The sequence below is a fragment of the Bos taurus genome, chromosome 29 (assembly GCF_002263795.3).
Source record: "Bos taurus isolate L1 Dominette 01449 registration number 42190680 breed Hereford chromosome 29, ARS-UCD2.0, whole genome shotgun sequence".
Lineage (NCBI taxonomy): Eukaryota > Metazoa > Chordata > Mammalia > Artiodactyla > Bovidae > Bos > Bos taurus.
Window position 1 is genome coordinate 12,821,786 of NC_037356.1, and position 20,649 is coordinate 12,842,434.

The following is a 20,649-nucleotide window of genomic DNA, read 5'->3' on the forward strand; positions in this document are numbered from 1 at the left end:
GTTTATCTATCCTATATATACTACTTCAGTTTGGTATTTAATCATCACCAAATATATTCTGAGTACTTACTGCATGTCAGGCACTATTCCAGGCTACAACTATACAAATTGGATATAATTTTATTTTATTGTAAATAAAATATGATCTAATTATCAAATGTAGTTTGGTGGAAAATATAGGTAGCTAAATAATATTGTAATAGATCTTAGTAAGTCCTATAAAGGTAGCATTTTATGGACACAGGAAAGAAGAGGGAGTCTAACTTGATTCTATCTGAGCCTCCATTTTTTTCATCTGTACAATGAGAATAGTAATAATAATAGCAATATTTTCCTCCAGAGTTGTTTTGAGAACTCAATATGATAATAGATATGAAATGGAATAGTTTGCGTAGAAGGAATATATAGCCCCAACTTCTGTGACTTCTCAGCTGAGCCTTAGGAATAAAGAGACGTGGTGTGGAGTAGAGAACAGGGGCTCTGAAGCCAGACTGCTGAGTTCAAACCCTCACTTTTTTGCTTCTGAGCTGTATGATGTTGGACAATTTATTTCACTCTTTGTGCTTCATTTTCTCACTAGAATCTTTCCTGGTTTGCTTTTTCAGGCCTGTACAGAAATGGTCATGCCTACCTGTTCTGATGGTGTTGATGACATGTTTGAACCTCACTCGTGGAACATGAAGGAATATTCTGATGACTGTTTTAAACAGTGGGGTGTGAGACCGAGGCCCTCTTGGATCCCTACTATGTATGGAGGCAAGAACATCAGTTCACACACAAACATTATTTTCAGGTGAATTTTTGTTGATTCAAAGAAAATTCTGGTTGATGGAGACATTTGTAGAATGGATAAGAAAAGAAAACCAGGAAAATGTTGCACAGTTAAAACAATGTAGAATATAGCAGTGGTATCTATCATATTTTTCTACTCCTTGAAAGGTAAAGGATTCTGAGAGGTGATATGATTTTTTGTTCTATTGCAGTATGTTTAAAGGCTTAAAAACAATAGCAGCAAAGTTAAAATATTTCAAAAAGTGTGCTCAAAAGAAAAGGAAGCATCATCTGTTGTTCTCAATTTGTCTCATGATTGTTTCTATTGTTATCAATGATAATAAAAAATCTTCAGTATATACCTAACAAACACTTTTGAGGTGCCCACTCTGTTCTGTCCCAGGCACTGTATGAGGCACTTTAAATAAATCACTTAATTCCCACAAAAACCTTGAAAGAAGTTTTTATAGCCCCTATTTTACTGAGGAGGAAAGTGAAAGTCAGTGTGTACAGTTTTGTTTTAGTTACCAAGTGATAAAGCCAGTTTTCAACCTTGGCCTATCTGACTACAAAAACTGTTTATTCTGTAACACTGTTTCTCTAGAAGAGTCATATTTGGTATTGGTTCATATCGGAGTTAATCAAGTAGACTCTAAATGTGCCTGATTGTGACTTCAAAATTTCTGTGTCTTGGCTTGAACATTAGGTTGTTACTTATTAAAATAACAACTATTTAATAAGAAAACTCCCCAAGTTTATGTGGAAATAGTAGAGAGATATCCATACATATCTCTTAACCAATTGTTTAAATTGTAAACGTTACTCTTTTACAAAGTCTCCTAAACAAGAGTGACATTTGACTTTGGAGACATGACCGAAAGCTTTTAGGAAGGAGCAATGCTGTTTTAACTGAAAGATCACTCTCTGGGTTTAGGCCAGTAACACTGCCCATTTTGTAAAAGAACCTTTTTCTTGTTGGATTCATGCTAGTTTCACTCAGTAGGATACCCTCCCCCCCCTCAAATGTGAGACACGAAATGCAAAACTTAAAGATTCTTTTTGTTTAATTCCCTAGAATTATTTACCTTGTCCTCAGTAGAATTCTTCAACACTATACTTTTCAGCTCAGCCTTTTGAGGTGATAAGTATATTTAGGGTAGGAAACTGTACCAAATTAGGATGTTTGAAATCAGGAAAACATGAAAGGACTGTGAGGACTGAAAAGGCTTAAATGTAAACCTTGGGTATCAAAGCTCATCTTTGTTCCTTCAGAGAAGGAAATACTTTGTCATTTTCCTGTTTTTAGAAACTTACCTCCAGGTAGTACTTATATGGATTTTTGCTTTGACCTCGGAGCCTGGTGGGCTGCAGTCCATGGGGTCACGAAGAGTCGGACATGACTCAGCGACTTCACTTTCACTTTTCACTTTCATGCATTGGAGAAGGAAGTGGCAACCCACTCCAGTGTTCTTGCCTGGAGAATCCCAGGGACGGGGGAGCCTGGTGGGCTGCCGTCTATGGGGTCGCACAGAGTCGGACACGACTGAAGCGACTTAGCAGCAGCAGCATAAAGCTGAAGTTCAAGTTGACTTGTAAAGTAGAGTCTTTGAATCTTATCTATAAAGATTTTTATATTTGACTTTTGGTTAGATACTTTGTGCTTTTTTATTGGATTCAACCATTACATGAGTATTTTAGTTGTCCATTTATCCTTTTTTACTTACTTTCCTCCGGGTATCAAAATAAGTTATTGTCATCATCATCATTGGGGAAAGGATAGATTTTGTTGAAAAAAGTTGGGAGTAGAACTGAAAGAGTAGGTAGAAAATATGGCTCAACATTAGAAAAAAAAAAACTTTTGGCTAGTGTAAGAAAGGGCTTCCTAACAGAGCTATGCATAGTTAGAGTGAACTGTCTTAAATTATTTAAGCTCTTTGATCCTCAGTTTTCTCTTCTGTAAAATGAGAATAATAATGCCAGTCACCCTATAGAGTTGCTTAAAAGAGTTATGCTCTTTTATAGTGATGCTTAAAAGAGTTAACCCAGTGAAATATTTAGCCCAGACCTGGCAAATTATATGCTTAAAAAATTTCCATTGAATGAATAAGTGGAAGTATATTCACAGCCCTGTACTTTAGCTTCGAGCCAGCAGGGAACTACTTGTCCCTGAATGTCCTTTTCCTTCCATTTTTTTTTTTCCTTTTCTTAAGATTCAGGCATCTTCCAGGAACCCTTCCCTGACATCTCCAAGGAGGTTACATTTCCCCTACACACTTAGCTCCTCTAAAGCCTGTGACTATCCCTTTAGCACTCTGTGTGGAATTTACCTGTTTGTGTTTCTCTCTGCCCCTGACTCATTTCTCAGAGAACAGAGAAATCTCATTTCTCTGTTCAAATGAGATTATGAACTTCTCAGTGACAGAGAATTTTTCTTAATCATCTCTGTGCCTTTAGCACCTGCCACAGTGACTGGCACATAGTAGATGCCCAGTTAATGTGTGTGTTGATAAGGATGAGAAAGCTCAGGAAAACTTCAGAGGCATGTGAAAGTATAAAGGCAGAACTATATAAAAATGCTGGTTTATCTTCCTGCGGTGGCAAATATACTTTTAAAAAGAAAATTTTTTCCTGTGTACTGCTAGGTGTGAAGAATTCAATGTAAAACTTACCTTATTTAAAAATTCAAAATTCTATTTCTTTTCTAAAGAAAGCACATTCCAAAAATAAAAAAGCAGCATTAGGTGTTTCTGTTCTGTCTACTGAGTGGCTATCAGTTACAAAATATTTATGGTTGATGATAAGAAAATGTCCAAGGAACCATGTGGAAAGCATATTTTATATTCATACTTCTCTCCTTGAGGCATCTCACACAAATCCAACTGTGACTGTTTTTTTGGTTAGAAAATTCTATCTGTTTTTAATTGTTGAATTAGAGATCTGCAAGTTAAGAGCTTGGGCTTTGAAGTTGGAGAGACCTAGGTGCCATTCTGCTTCTGTTAACCATGTGCCTTTGGCAAATTGCCAATTTATATTAGTTAGAAATAATAACTACCTGCCAGAGCTACTTCTGCTGCTGCTAAGTCACTTCAGTCGTGTCCGACTCTGTGTGACCCCTAAGACGGAAGCCCACCAGGCTCCCCCATCCTTGGGATTCTCCAGGCAAGAACACTGGAGTGGGTTGCCATTTCCTTCTCCAATGAATGAAAGTGAAAAGTGAAAGGGAAGTCGCTCAGTCGTGTCCGACTCTTAGCGACCCCATGGACTACAGCCTACCAGGCTCCTCCATCCATGGGATTTTCCAGGCAATAATACTGGAGTGGGGTGCCATTGCCTTCTTCAAGGAGTAGATAATCATAGAAGTGAGCACTATGAGGGCAGAGATTTTTGTCTGTTCACAGTTGAGTTAACTGTACCCAGTCAGTACCTGATACATAGTAGGCAATCAGTAAACATGTTGAGCAAATAAGAATTTAATAGTAGCTATTAATAGTTCTATTTCAGCAATTTTCTTATTCTACAATGTTTTTGTTGGAAGGGTTTATTTTTTCCACAAAACCCAGTTGTTGAGAAATTATCTTATCAATGGTCATTTTTAGTTATTTAAATGTAAATTCAAAAAGGAGTCCCTGAGAAGCTGGTTAATTTAACATTTTTCAGGCAAATTAATTGTTGCCAGCTATTAAGTGAGGCTCACTGTTGGGAATTTTATGCAGGCATCTAGGTTCTCTCATGAAAGCCAGTATTTTTTTCTCCTGTAAATTTCCCAGTGACTGATTTAGCGTTCTCATGTCTAGGACCAAGAAATTCAAGTCCATGTGCATTTTAGGTCTCTCAGCAACTCCAAACACTGTTGCTAAGCCACTGGGTGGATTCAGATGACCTTTTAAATCAAATGCAGTTTGCTTATTATGTAGCTGTTGGGATAGCTTTTTTGTTTTGCAAATAATGGAGAGTTTCCTATCTTGGTTGGTCCTGTCAAATTGGAATAATGATAAAGGCCACTTGTTCACTTAAGAGAATCCAACCCCTTGTGTAGTTTACTTTAAAAATTTATCTCATAGTTGAAAACTTACATCCTATTTTGCATGTGAGTTTTTCCTCTTGTTTTTAATAAAACCAAAAAAGGTAAATTTTCAGAGTAATTTCTCCCCCCAAGAATGATGTTAAGTTGCAATTGAATTAATTTCTTAAAAAACCGAAAATATGGTTAAAAGTGTGGTCAGGCTAGAACAGGGATTTTAGACTTGTATTTCAAGCACACATATATTTAATGTACCTAAATGCTTATTCCCTTTTTAACTTGAACATTTACCTAGAAAATTGATTGCATGCATTTTTCTGACCAAATTTCTGTGAGAAATTTGTGGTATCCCTTTTCATGCTTCATTTACCTCTCAGAAGTATTAACACTTCTCATGCTTATAGAATATGGTAATAATTATAATACTGCACATTCATGTGGTATTTTATAGTTTATACCTTATTTCCAAATGTATTATTCAAGTTGAACCTCACAGTGTCTCTGTGATTGAAGGGCATTATCTTTAAAAGTTTTTTTTTGGTCATACACATGAGAATTAGATTCAGAGGGGTCAGGTGACTTACCCAAAGTCATGTGGCTTACTGGGGTATAAAACTTAGACCTGCTGACTTAGTTCATTGTTTCTTGCCAGTATTATACCTAGCTGAATGTCACTGTCTATATATTTACATTAATCACTTATGTGAATTCTACTTTTACATGTAAAAAGTACTGTAGTGATTTACATGTTCCTGAACTCACAAGCATATATGTATAGACCTCTTTTGTGTAGGGCATCTGATATAAGGTTACAAATAACTAGATTATTCTTTTTTATTCATTCAATAAATGTTTGTATAGCTCCTAGTGTATGCCAGGCACTGAAGATACAGTAGTAAAACAGACAAAAAACCCCTGCCGTTGGGAAGTTTTAGTTTGAGAGATGGGTAAAAACAAGATAGCACTTATAAGCATGTTAGAAGGAGATAGGTGCTAAGGGGGGAAAAATAAACCAAGGAAGAAGGTTATGAAATGTTAGTGGGGGTTGGGGGGGAGTTTGAATATTTGATGAGGTGGCTAAGGAAGACCTCTACTACTAGATATCTACTATATATCTATACTGTGGGCAAAAATCCCTTAGAAGAAATGGAGTAACCCTCATAGTCAACCAAGAAGTCTGAAATTCAGTACTTGGGTGCAATCTCAAAAATGACAAATAACCTTGGTTCATTTCCAAGGCAAACCACTTAGCATCACAGTAATCCAAGTCTATGCCCCAACCACTAATGCAGAAGAAGCTGAAGTTGAATAGTTCCATGAAGACCTACGAGACCTCCTAGAACTAACACCAAAAAGGTGTCCTTTTCATCATAGGGGATTGGAATGCAAAAGTAGGAAATCAAGAGATACATGGAGTAACAGGCAAATTTGGCCTTGGAGTACAAAATGAATCAGGGTAAAGGCTACACAGAGTTTTTTCAAGAGAACACACTGGTCATAGCAAACACCCTCTTCCAACAACACAAGAGACAACTCTACACATGAGCATCACCAGATGGTCAATACTGAAGTCAGATTGATTATATTCTTTGCAGCCAAAGATGGAGAAGCTCTATCAGTTCAGTTCAGTTCAATTGCTCAGTTGTGTCCAACTCTTTGTGACCCAATGGACTGCAGCACGCCAGGTCTCCCTGTCCATCACCAACTCCTGGAGTTTACTCAAACTCATGTCCATTGAGTTGGTAATGCCATGCAACCATCTCATCTTCTGTTGTCCATTTTTCCTTCCGCCTTCAATCTTTCCCAGCATCAGGGTCTTTTCCAGTGAGTCAGTTCTTTGCATCAGGTGGCCAGAGTATTGGAGTTTTAGCTTCAGCATCAGTCCTGCCAATGAATATTCAGGACTGGCACTTGTCTTATATTTTGCCTCACCTGCCTCCTGAGAAATCTGTATGCAGGTCAAGATGTAACAATTAGAACCAGACATGGAATAGCGACTGGTTCCAAATTGGGAAAGGAGTATGTCAAGGCTGTATATTGTCACCTTGCTTATTTAACTTATATGCAGAGTACATCAGGCAAAGTGCCAGACTAGATGAAGCACAAGCTGGAATCAAGATTGTCAGGAGAAATATCAATAACCTCAGATACGCAGATGATACCACCCTTACGGAAGAAAGTGAAGAGGAACTAAAGAGCCTCTTGTTGAAAGTGAAAGAAGAGAGTGAAAAAGCTGGCCTAAAACTCAGCATTCAAACATCTAGATCATGTCCATCACTTCCTGGCAAATAGATGGAGAAATAGTGAAAACAGTGACAGAGTTAATTTTGGGGGGCTCCAAAATCACTGCAGATGGTGACTGCAGCCATGAAATTAAAAGACTCTTGCTCCTTGGAAGAAAAGCTATGATGAACCTAGAGAGCATATTAAGAAGCAGAGACAATACTTTGCCGACAGAGGTCTGTCTAATCAAAGCTATGGTTTTTCCAGTAGTCATGTATGGATGTGAGAGTTGAACTATAAAGAAGGCTGAGCCCTGAAGCATTGATGCTTTTGAACTGTGTTGTTGGAGAAGACTTTTGATAGCCCCTTGGACAACAAAGAGATCCAACCAGTCAATCCTAAAAGAAATGAGTCCTGAATAGTCATTGGAATATTCAGGAAGCTGAATATACTGAAGCTGAAGCTTCAGTACTCTGGCCACCTGATGCAAAGAACTCCTTAGAAAAGACCTTGATGCTGGGAAGGATTGAAGGTAGAGGAGAAGAGGATAACAGAGGATGAGATGGTTGGATGGTATCACTGACTCGATGGACAAGAGTTTGAGCAAACTCTGGGAGTTGGTGATGGACAAGGAAGCCTGGCATGCTGCAGTCCATGGGGTTGCAAAGAGACAGACACAACTGTGTGACTGAATTGACTGAAGAGATAATTAGCATTTTAAAATATAGTTTTTTTTCTTTGTCACTAATATTTGGGTTCTAGGAAGGAAGGAAACAGGTTTTAATTGAGGGACTCCCACGTGCCTAACATTTATTCAGTATATATACATGTACTATCTGATTTAACCCTTAAGGCAACCTCCTAAGGTAGGCCTTGTTAACTCTGCTTTACATATGAAGAAAGTGAGACAGCTAACTTATGTAAGGTCAGACAACTTTTGAGTAATGAAGCCAGGATTGAAATTGAGTCTTCTAAATTTGAAGTTCCAGTATAATCTAGATTGATTCATGGGGCACCACCTTCAGTGTTCTCTGGTCCTATTTCTTGTACCTGGTTACAGAAGTATTGTCAGTCTCCAGGATGAAGCACCTTTCTATATGACAGATTAAATCCTTAGATCATATTCCCTAGCTTATAAGCTTATAATTTTAGGTGTTATGCATATAATAGGTTTCTCCTATCTTATCTTTTATGTAGATATGAAAAACTAGCAATCTGATTTTTTTTCTTTCCCTCACTTAGCAATGGTGAACTAGACCCCTGGTCAGGAGGTGGAGTAACCAAGGATATTACAGACACCTTACTTGCGATTGTCATCCCAAATGGAGCCCATCATCTAGATCTCCGAGCCAGTAATGCCTTGGATCCTGTCAGTGTGCAATTAACTCGCTCTTTGGAAGTTAAATACATGAAGCAGTGGATCAGTGATTTCTATGTCCGTCTGAGAAAAATGAACTGAGTAACTTTTGATCATTTTCAGTTTCTTCTTTTAAGTTCATTCCACCTACATTTCCATTCACTTTGGCTTTCTGTGCATAATTACTTTCCCTTGTTCATTAAATTTGGTGTGGTGAAGACTGAGATAGAGCAAATGTGATGGTGGGGATAGCAGCCATCCCACGACCCGAGCCCTCGCCACCCTTGTGCCACCTTCGGGAAGAATCTCTTCACCACAGCTTTCCCACACCATCCACGGCCTTCATAACTGGAGCAGAGTATTGATTGCCTTTCACAAGAGGGAGAATCACTTCTTTTGTTTCTCTGAAAGCAAGGATTTCTCTTGGTTTTGAAGTTGAAGTCTCTTTGGTCCATGTGTCACTTTCCCCTTTTCTACCCTCCCAAAAGGAAAAGAAGAAGATGGATAAAAATGATGTAATTGCAGCTGGTAGGAAGGATATCCAATGCCAAACCAGGAAATGGGAGTCGTTTCTTTTGTGCTTGATTCAATGACTTTGAACTGTGCTGTAAATAAAGAATAGGACTGAACCTTATACCTGTGTGTTGCTTCTGAAGCTTGCTCCAGCTGTTAGGAATGCTGTGTGCACTGGGCTTGGCTGTTTTTAAAGGAAAGTCCTTTAATTTTCTCTCTTCTATTTGGCAGCTTTTCTTATTCTGGGATATTTGCCACTGTGGTACTGCCAGTAAGAAATCTGGCCTTTTCTGCCCCATTTATCTTTGTTTCTAAGGTAAGTTTTGTGGTAATTTGGTTACATTTTGCCAGTTTAGGAAAATGACTCTGTTCTCCTTTTCTTTTTACATCTAAGCAAGTTTTATATTCTCCAGTCGCCAATGATACTTCAGTAAGAAGCCTTTAAAAATTGATCAATCAGCTATTCAGAAGGTAAAATGTAGTAGTGTTCAGTGCTTTGTTTTTTAAATTTCATTTTCTGGTGGTTGTTATGTTGTCATTAAAGCCAGAAGTGTCAGGACACTAAGAGGCAGGTGCAGAAGAACTTTTCTGTATAGCTTCCAAAAGACAAGCTGACTAATTCATGCAGGCAGCATATTTGACATTAATAAATGGCTGAGCCGTTCCTATTTCCAAGGGGTTGGCTTCTTTTAAGCAGTTCTTACACTGAGACCTTTCTTCAGAAGAGCTTTTCTAGGATAACAAATAGGGTTGGATCAAAACCTTTCAGGGACAGAGAGAGACTAACAGTTTCTACTCTGTTAAAAGATTTCTTTCCCCTTGTTTCTTTTTATTTTCTCTCAATTTTTTTTCTTCATTCTGCCTTGGTAACATTTTCTGCTTTTTAAAAACTGTATCTTGAGCTTGATTATTTCTAAAGTGCTTTTTTTTTTTTTTTGATAAAATGTAGATATAGTGTTCATTCTTGGATGGGAGACCAAAATATTTCTGTTACTTCCCCTGGCATCTGGGAGATACAGAAAAATCTTTGTCTGGTTTCAGAAGCCTTCATTTCTCATTGTAATGAGTTGTCCATCAAAGCATTTGGTCACTATTTTCATTTCAGCATCAGAGAAGTCTACTGGGCTGAGAATTTAAAGGTCCAAAAAAGTACTACTTTTTATTCTTTGTCAACTAATAAGTTTTATAATGCAGCATTTATGGGCTTAATGGAGGATATTCTTACTATTTATTTTAGGATATATTAATTTTAGGATATTTTCATTGAAACCTTTTTACTTAAAATCTTTAAAAAATACGTTGCTACTTCACTTAATATTGTTTGCATGAGCTGCATTTTCGTGAACAGACTAGTTGCTCCCAAATGACTGTTTGTCTGCAAGTATCGGTTGTGTGTACATGTTTTTTCTATGTACATTTCATGACAGATAGCAACCTTAACTAAAGTTGGCCTAATTATAATATACTAAAATTTTAAAATTTAAATTGAAAAACAACTGAAGCATCAAATAAGCCTTATTTAAAGCATCCCTCTAATTAATGATTGATGCTTTTGAAAGACCAGGAAAGAGAGAGACAGAGACTTGGAGTGTTTTTTTATTTTCTGTATTTGTTACTCTCACTACCTAGAGTAACAGGTGGGAAGAACTAAAGAAACGAGGTCTTTCTTAGGGGATCTGTAGAATTAAGAGATTATCCAGAGGAGCCAGTGTCTAGCTGAGCATATTAGAGGGTTCTGAAGACATCTCAGGTGTCATCCAGGCCAATCACATCATTCATAGGCGATGCCATCATGACCCAGAGAAAAGGGCCTTGTCTAAGGCCTCACAGCTCATTTTTTAGCAGAACCAAGCCTCGCGTCCCGGTTTCTTTGTTGTTGTTGTTGTTTTGTTGTTTTCATTTTACTGGTGTAGCTTAAATCTTTGTTTGAATTAAAGCAACCAACCCTCATTAAACCAGCTTAAAGAAAAGAAAAAGTTTACTGAATCGATGCAAGGATAGCTCCAGGACTTGGGTAACTACGAATTGTGAAAGAATGGAATTAGGATCTGGAAAGTCATTAAAAGTCAAGATTGCTACTTTCTATTTCTCTTGCTCACAGCAGAGGTCATCAGTTGTCAAATAGTGAGTAAGATTTGTTTCTCTTATTTATAATTTGGCCAGCAATCTAAAATGTACATGTGCATCAGAATTACCTGAAGGACTTGTTAAAACATTGATTGTTGAACCCAAATCCAGAGTTTATATAATACATCTTGAGGTGGATCCTGAGAAGTTGCATTTCTAACAAATTTCCACATGATGCTGGGGGAATCACACTTCGAGAACCAGTAGTTAAGAGAATTCTGAATTTGAATTTCTTCAAACAGGGAAGAAGAATTCCCCTCACTCCTGTTGAACTACATGATCCCATTTGAGTATGGGAACCCCGCCAAATTCTTCCTTCCCCATGGCTGCTTCATCTCTGCAGACCAGCTTCCTCTTTTCTGTTCACAGAAGACCTGCAATGACTTCCCAGAATGGTGTCCTCAGGCCCCTTGGGCTGCACCACCTCACAAGCTCACAACTCTCAGGTGGTTAGGGAGGGATGCAATCATAAAGGCATGATGTAAGAGAGACACACTGTTTAGGATAAGGATGGAAGAAGAAGAGCAGCTCAAGCAACTCAGTGTGTCTGCCAAACAGTGTTTCTTGGAACACAGGTGTCCCCACCCGCCCCCCAAAAAATACATGACTTATGTAATAGATTCATAGTTAAGCCAAGTTTGGAAAATGATGGGTTAAACAAAGTTAAATCGTTTTTTTTTTTTTTAAATCTGTAAATAGGCATTGTGACTTTCCAAAGTGGTAATCAAGAATACAGCTTCTCCCTGTCTTACTTATGGAGCACCTACAAGGCATAAGATGTTGCTGTGAAACCTAGGGGATACAGTGGTGAAAAAGCAAACACAGTATCTGTCCTAAGAAGGTTTATATTCCAGTGGGAGGAAGACATGAAATGTCAAATTATACAAAAAGTGGGTACAATTGTAAATATGATGAAGAAAGGGGATTATTAGGAAATTTAGCAAGGAATAATCTGAGCTGGTCTGTGGGAATAAGAGAATGCTCTTTTGAAATATGACATTTTAGTGTTATATAAATGATAAATGGGGCTATACTAGGAGACGAGTGGAGAAAATGGCATGTGTAAAAACGCTGAATATAGTATATTCAAGGTACTGAAAGAAGCCCTCTGTATGGGACAGAAGATGACCATGTAACCACAGAGAAAATGACATAAGATAAATCTGGAGGCTTGGGTAGGGAGGCAGCTCATTCAAGCAGACCATGATGATGAGTCATTATAAAGAATGAAAAATCACTGACTATCCTTATTCAGGGGAGTGACATGAACAGATTTTCATTTAAAAAGACCACTCTGGCTATAGATTGGGGTCATCCCTGGTGGCTCAGATGGTAAAGAATCTGCCTGCAAGGCAGGAGACCCAGGTTCGATCCCTGGGTTGGGAAGATCCCCTGGAGAAGGAAATGGCAACCCATTTCAGTATTCTGGCCTGGAAAATTCCATGGACAGAGGAGCCTGGTGGGCTACAGTCCATTGAGTCGCAAAGAGTTGGAAACGACTGAGTGACTAACACACACACACACACACACACACACACACACGTAGATTGGAGTATGCATTGGAGAGGGCAAGCATGTTATATAGAAGACCACTGGTGTAGTTGTCTAAGTAAGAGAAAGCTTTGACTAGGGTGGTAGAGGTGGAAATGAGACATAGATGAATTTGAGAGAGATTTGGTAAGAAATGTCAGTGGGATTTGGTGATGGATCACATTTGAGATGTGAGTTGGGCAGGTGTCGAGGTTGATGATTTCTGACTTGAGCACTTGGATAGATGATGGTGCCATACACTGGAAAGAGAGCTCCACAGGGTGACCAGGTATGGCAGGAAGATTATGAGTTCAATTTGTCATGCTGACTTTTATATACTTTTGAAATAACCAACTTGAGTTAGCTTTCAAGTTGGACTATTGAATATAAAGATCTGGAAACCAGTCTGGGCTGGGGAGCCATGGTGAATAGGAGGTAATCACAACATGAGCTGTGAGCTCAAGGAGCTACTGTTCAGGAAATATGCTTCAGGAGCTGCTGCTGTACTGTACCTACCAAGACACATTCTTAAGAAGACTGTGAACACTCCAGTTCTACAACTGTAGTACATTTGACTCCACTGAGCCAATCCATCACTTGATCACTGATACAACCTTTGCTAAAACTGGGGTCTGTCTCTGTACTCATTTCCCATTCTTACTGCTCTTTCACTTTCTTGATACCCTGCACTTCCGCCACACCAAAATTTCTGTTACTCTAAAACTCTTCTCCTCTTCTCATCACTACCCTGCAATATGTTTTCACTGGCAAACTTCTTTTCATCCTTCAAAGATCAACTTGATTATCTGTCCTGTGAAGTTTTTCTCAGCTTCCCCAAAGGAGTAGTTCTTTTAAATCTGTGCTGTCACAGAACAAGTTTCACACCTAGGTTGTCAGCTAGAATGTAAACTTCATCATGGTAGAGATTGTCTGTCTTGTTCATTTCTGCATGTTCAGTAGCTTTCAACAGTGCCTGACCACCTCTAATTTAGTACAGATACCCCAAATTGTGATACATTGCAAAATGTTCTCACTCTCTTTTTAGTTTGACCAAGCCATCTGAAAGCAGGGACTAGGCCTCATTTCTTCTTGTAATCAGCTTCTAGTATGAGAAAGCAATGGCAACCCACTCTAGTACTCTTGCCTGGAAAATCCCATGGACAGAGGAGCCTGGTGGGCTGCAGTCCATGGGGCCCACTGGATGTGACTGAGCAACTTCACTTTCACTTTTCACTTTCATGCATTGGAGAAGGAAATGGCAACCCACTCCAGTGTTCTTGCCTGGAGAATCCCAGGGATGGGGGAGCCTGGTAGGCTGCCATCTATGGGGTCACACAGAGTCGGACACAGCTGAAATGACTTAGCAGCAGCAGCAGCAGTAATGGCACGGGGCCAGGCAGCTGGTCTCAGTAGGCCCTCAGTAAATTTATATGAAAGCATACTTTCCAGGTGGAAAGGCCAAACTTTCTGTCTGTCTCTCTAGCCAAGCATCTTTCACAGCTCTGATGTTCTCATGTGACTTCCTCCTCTAGGCTTCCTTAGATTTTTGGAAAGGGGATCTCCAAGTATGCAACACATCTACAACTTGTACGCACTGATTTTCCCTCACTTCAGCTACTTATGCCCGAGGCTCCTTTTCCCACTACATGAGCCTGGTACTTTTTGTCAAGGGAGCTGAATATAACACTGATATTAGGTTGGAGTAAAACACTGACTAGAAACAGTTTGCTGTAGTCCATGCAGTCTCAAAGAGTCAGACACGACTTAGCAACTGAACAAGAAATAGCCATGCAAATGGCTAGATTTCTCTGGGTCCACATTTTAATGCAAGGGGGTGAAGGAACGGTCTGTTTTTAATAGATTTTGCTGCTTAATAGTGGAGATAGATACAATATTGGAACTGGAATAGATAAATACAATATTGAAAGACAAGATACAAGACTGGAAAGTAGTCTTGAGATCATTTAGTTCTATATGTGTGTTTAACATAGCTTGCTTCTTTAAAAAGAAACCCAGGCCTGGAATGTGAAAGTTATTCCCCAAGGTTTATAGCTAACATGTTTATTTATTACTTATTCTCTTTAAAAAAATTTTTTGGGGGTATAATTTACATTGTGGTGTTACAACAAAGTGTATCTGTTATACATATAACCACTGTTTTTGGGCTTTTCCCATATGAGTTCAGTTCAGTCAGTCATGTCCAACTCTTTGTGACCCCATGGATTGCAGCACACCAAGGCCTCCCTGTTCATCACCAACTCCTGGAGTTTACTCAAACTCACGTCCATTGAGTCGGTGATGCCATCCAACCATCTCATCCTCTGTCATCCCCTTCTCCTTCTGCCTTCAGTCTTTCCCAGCATCAGGGTCTTTTCAAATGAGTCAGCTCTTCGCATCTGGTGGCCAAAGTATTGGACTTTCAGCTTCAACATCAGTCCTTCCAGTGAACACCTAGGACTAATCTCCTTTAGGATGGACTGGTTGGATCTCCTTGCAATCCAAGGGACTGTCAAGAGTCTTCTCCAACACCACAGTTCAAAAGCATCAATTCTTCAGCGCTCAGCTTTCTTTATAGTCCCAACTCTCACATCCATATATGACTACTGGAGAAACCATAGCCTTGACTAGACGGACCTTTGTTGACAAAGTAATGACTCTGCTTTTTAATATGCTGTCTAGGTTGGTCATAACTCTCCTTCAAAGGAGTAAATATCTTAAATTTCATGGCTGCAGTCACCATCTGCAGTGATTTTGGAGCCCAGAAAAATAAAGTCAGCCACTGTTTCCACTGTTTGCCCATCTTATTTGCCGTGAAGTGATGTGACCAGATGCCATGATCTTAGTTTTCTGAATGTTGAGTTTAAGCCAACTTTTTCACTCTCCTCTTTCACTTTCATCAAGAGGCTCTTTAGTTCCTCTTCACTTTCTGCCATAAGGGTGGTGTCATCTGCGTATCTGAGGTTATTGATATTTCTCCCGGCAATCTTGATTCCAGCTTGTGCTTCATCTGGCCCAGCGTTTTCCCATATAGGCCATTGCAAAGTATTGAGTAGACTTCCCTATGCTATTTAGTAGGTTCTTATTAGTTATCAATTTTATCTATACTGGTGTATATGTGTCAATCCCAATCTTCCAATTTATCCTCCCACATTACCTCCTGATAACAATAAGCTTATTTTTTACATCTCTAATTCTGTTTCTGTTTTGTAGGTATGTTTGCTTGTAGTCTTCTTTTATATTCCACATATAAGTGATATATATTTGTCTTTCTCTGACTTACTTCCCTCAATATGGGAATCTCTAGTTCCCTCCATGTTGCTGCAAATGGCATTGTTCTGTTCTTTTTTATGACTGAGTAATATTTCACTGTATATATGTCTCCCATCATCTTTATTCATTCTTCTGTTGATGGACATTTAGATTGTTTCCATGTCCTAGCTATTGTAAATAGTGCTGCAATGAACATTGGGGCACATGTATCTTTTTGAATTATGGATTTCTCCAAATATATGCCCAGTAGTGGGGCTGTTGGATCATATGGTAGCTCTATTTTCAGTTTTTTAAGGAATCTCCATACTGTTCTCCATAGTACCAATTTATGTTTCTAGCAATAGTTAGAAGGATTCCCTTTTCTCTACACCCTCTCCAGAATTTATTGTTTGTAGATTTTTTGATTTCTTGCATTTTTTTTTTCTTTTTTAATTTTTTTTAATTTTATTTTATTTTTAGACTCCACATAATCGTATCAGTTCTGCCAAACATCAAAACGAATCCACCACAGGTATACATGCGTTCCCCATCCTGAACCCTCCTCCCTCCTCCCTCCCCATACCATCCCTCTGGGTCGTCCCAGTGCCGTTCTGACTGGTATGAGATGATACCTCATTGTAGTTTTCATTTACACTTCTCTAATAATTAGTGATGTGGAGCATCTTTTCATATTCTTTATAACCATCTATATGTCTTATTTGGAGAAATGTCTTCCACCTATTTTTTGGATTGGGTTGTTTGTTTTTTTGATATTGAGCTTCATGAACTATTTGTATATTTTGGAGATTAATCCCTTGTTGGTTCCTTCATTTTCAAATATTTTCTCCCATTCTGAGTGTTGTCTTTTTGTCTTATTTATGGTTTCCTTTGCTGTGCAAAACCTTTTAAGTTTAATTAGGTCCCACTTGTTCATTTTTGTTTTTATTTTCATTACTGTAGGAGGTAGATAGAAAAAGATCTTGCTGCAATTTGTGTCAGAGAGTGTTCTGTTTAAGTTTTTCGTCTAAAAGTTTTATAATATCTGGCCTTACATTTAGGACTTTAATCTATTTTGAGTTTATTTTTGTGTATGGTGGTAGGGTGTGTTCTAATTTCATTCTTTTACATGTAGCTGTCCAGTGTTCCCCATATCACTTTTTTTTCCCCCCCAATATCACTTGTTGAAGAGACTGTCTTTTCTGTATATTTTTGCCTCTTTTGTCATCATTAAGTGACCATAAATGTGTTGGTTTATCTCTGGACTTTCTATCCTGTTTTACTGATCTCTGTTTCTGATTTTGTGACAGTACCATACTGCTTTGACGACTGTAGCTTGGTAGTACAGTCTTCGGTCAGGGAGCCTGATTCCTGCAGCTCTGTTTTTCTTTCTCAGAATTGCTTTGGCTGTTCATAGTCTTTTGTGTATTTATACAAATTGTAAATTATTTTTGTTTCAATTCTGTAAAAAAATGCCATTGGTAATTTGATAGGGATTGCATTGAATCTTTAGATTGCTTTGGGTAGTATAGTCATCTTCACAATATTGATTCTTCCAGTCCAAGAACAAAGTATATCTCTCCATCTGTTTGTGTCATCCTTTATTTCTTTCATCAGTATCTTATAATTTTCTCTATACAGGTCTTTTGCCTCCTTCAGTTCAGTTCAGTCGCTCAGTCGTGTCCCAGTCTTTGCGACCCCATGAATTGCAGCACACCAGGCCTCCCTGTCCATCACCAACTCCTGGAGTTCACTCAGACTCACGTCCATTGAGTCAGTGATGCCATCCAGCCATCTCATCCTCTGTCGTCCCCTTCTCCTCCTGCCCCCAATCCCTCCCAGCATCAGAGTCTTTTCCAATGAGTCAACTCTTTGCATGAGGTGGCTGGTTTATTCCTAGGCATTTTATTCTTTTTGATACAATGTTATATTGCATTTTTTCCTTAATCTCTCTTTCTGATCTTTCATTGTTAGTGTGTAGAAATGCAAGAGATTTCTGCATATTAATTTTGTATCTTGCAGCTTTACCAAATTTATTGATGAGTTCTATAGTTTTCTGGTAGCATCTTTAGGGTTTTTTATATATAGTGTCATGTCATCTGCAAACAATGACAGTTATACTTTTTCTTTCTCCATTTGTATTTCTTTTATTTCTTTTTCTTCTCTGATTGTGGTGGCTAGGACTTACAAAACTATGTTGAATGAAAGTGATGAGAGTGGATATCCTTATCTAGTTCCTGATCTTAGAAAAAAAATGCTTTCAGCTTTTCACCATTGAATATGATGTTAGCTGTAGGTTTGTCATATATAGCCTTTATTATGTTGAGGTAGTTCCCTCTAACCCTACTTTCTGGAGAGTTTTTATCATAAATGGATGTTGAACTTTGTCAAAAACCTCTTCTGCATATATTGAGATGATCATGTCTTTTATTCTTCAGTTTGTTAGTGTGGTGTATTACATTGATTGATTTGCATATACTGAAAAATCCTTGTATCCCTGGGATAAATTCCACTTGATCATGGTGTACAATCCTTTTAATGTGTTGTTGAATTCGTATTGCTAGTTTTTTATTGAGGATTTTTTCTCATCACTATGGTCATCAGTGATATTGGCCTGCAATTTTGTTTTTTTGTGATATCTTTGTCTGGTTTTAGTGTCAGAGTGATGGTGGCCTTGTAGAATGAGTTTGGGAGTGTTCCTTTCTCTGCAATTTTTTGGGAATATTTTCAGAAGGATAGGTGTTAACTCTTCTCTAAATATTTGATAGAATTTGCCTGTGAAGCTATCTGATTCTGAACTTTTGTTTGTTGGAAGATTTTTAATCACAGTTTCAATTTCAGTCCTTGTGACTGATCTGTTCATATTTTCTGTTTCTTCCTAGTTCAGTCTTTGAAGGTTGTATCTTCCTAAAAGTTTGTCCATTTCTTCTGGGTTGTCCATTTTATTGAAATATAGCTGTTTGTAATAATCTCTTAGGATCATTTGTATTTCTGTGGTGTCCACTGTAACTTCTCCATTTTCATTTCTAATTTTATTGATTTGAATCCTTTCCCTTTTTTTCCTTGATGAATTTGGCTGAAGGTTTATCAATTTTGTTTATCTTCTCAAAGAACCAGCTTTTATTTAACTTTACAATATTGTATTGGTTTTGCCATACATTGACTTGAATCCACCATGGGTGTACATGTGTTCCCCATCCTGAACCCCTCTCCCACCTCCCTCCCCATCCCATCCCTCTGGGTCATTATCAGAGAAATGCAAATCAAAACCACAATGAGGTACCATTTCACGCCAGTCAGAATGGCTGCGATCCAAGTCTATAAGCAATAAATGCTGGAGAGCGTGTGGAGAAAAGGGAACCCTCTTACACTGTTGGTGGGAATGCAAACTAGTACAGCCACTATGGAGAACAGTGTGGAGATTCCTAAAAAAACTGGAAATAGAACTGCCATGTGACCCAGCAATCCCACTGCTGGGCATACACACTGAGGAAACCAGAATTGAAAGAGACACGTGTACCCCAGTGTTCATCGCAGCACTGTTTATAATAGCCAGGACATGGAAACAACCTAGATGTCCATCAGCAGACACATGGATAAGAAAGCAGTGGTACATATACACAATGGAGTATTACTCAGCCATTAAAAAGAATACATTTGAATCAGTTCTAATGAGGTGGATGAAACTAGAGTTTCTAGTTTCATCTATTATACAGAGTGAAGTAAGCCAGAAAGAAAAACATCAATACAGTATACTAATGCATATATATGGAATTTAGAAAGATGGTAACAATAACCCTGTATGCGAGACAGTAAAAGAGACACAGCTGTATAGAACAGTCTTTTGGACTCTGTGGGAGAGGGCAAGGGTGGGATGATATATTTATAATTTATTTGGCTGCTCCATGTCTTGGTGGCAGCAGGGGATCTTCAGTCTTCGTTGTGGCGTAGCATGCAGGATCTGTAGTTGCTACTTGCAGCATCTTTAGTTGCAGCATGCAAACTCTTAGTTGCAGCATGTGGGATCTAGTTCCCTGATCAGGGATCACAAACCTGGGCCCCCTGCATTGGGAGCTCAGAGTCTTAGCCCCTGGACCACCAGGAAGTCCCAGAACCAGCTTTTAGTTTCATTGATCTTTGTTTTCGCTTTCTTTGTGTCTATTTCATTTATTTCTGCTCTGATCTTTATAATTTCTTTCCTTCTACTAACTTTGGATTTTGTTTGTTCTTCTTTCTCTAGTTGCTTTAGGTGTAAGTATACATTGTTTATTTGAGATTTTGCTTGCTTCTTGAAGTAGCATTTTATTGCTATGAACTTCTCTTTTAGAACTGTGTTTGTTGCATCCCATAAGTTTTGGGTTGTCCTTTTATTTTTTCATTTCCTCAGTGATTCATTGATTATTTAATAACATTTTTTAGCCTCAATATGTTTGTGTTTTTTAGTTTTTTTTTTTTTCCTGTAATTGATTTCTAATCTCATAGCATTGTGGTCAGAAAACAATGTTTGATATGATTTTAATTTTCTTAAATTTACTGAGGCTTGATTTGTGACCCAAGACGTGGTCTATCCTGGAGAATGTTCCATGTACGCTTGAGAAGAAATTGTATTCTGCTTCTTTTGGATGCAATGTCCTAAAACTATCAATTAAGTCTATCTGGTCTAATGTGTCATTTGTGTCTTGTGTTTCCTTATTAATTTTTTGTCTCGATGCTTTATCCATTAGTGTAAGTGGAGTGTAAAGTCCCCCACTATTATTGTGTTACTGTCGATTTTCCCTTTTATGGCTGTTAGCCTTTGACTTATGCATTGAGATGTACCTATATTGGGTGCATAAATATTTACAGTTGTTATATTTTCTTG

General features: G+C 38.3%; 1 protein-coding gene across 1 annotated transcript in view; it reads left to right on the plus strand.

Annotated features, from left to right (window-relative positions):
* PRCP (prolylcarboxypeptidase) overlaps nt 1-9,006 on the plus strand; it is an 86,040-nt gene extending 77,034 nt beyond the window's left edge. Inside the window, 2 exon segments of the mRNA NM_001038164.2 lie at nt 606-793; nt 8,258-9,006. Coding sequence (NP_001033253.1) covers nt 606-793; nt 8,258-8,474 — 405 coding nt within the window. The 3' untranslated portion in view covers nt 8,475-9,006.
* The last annotated feature ends 11,643 nt before the right edge of the window (nt 9,007-20,649 follow it).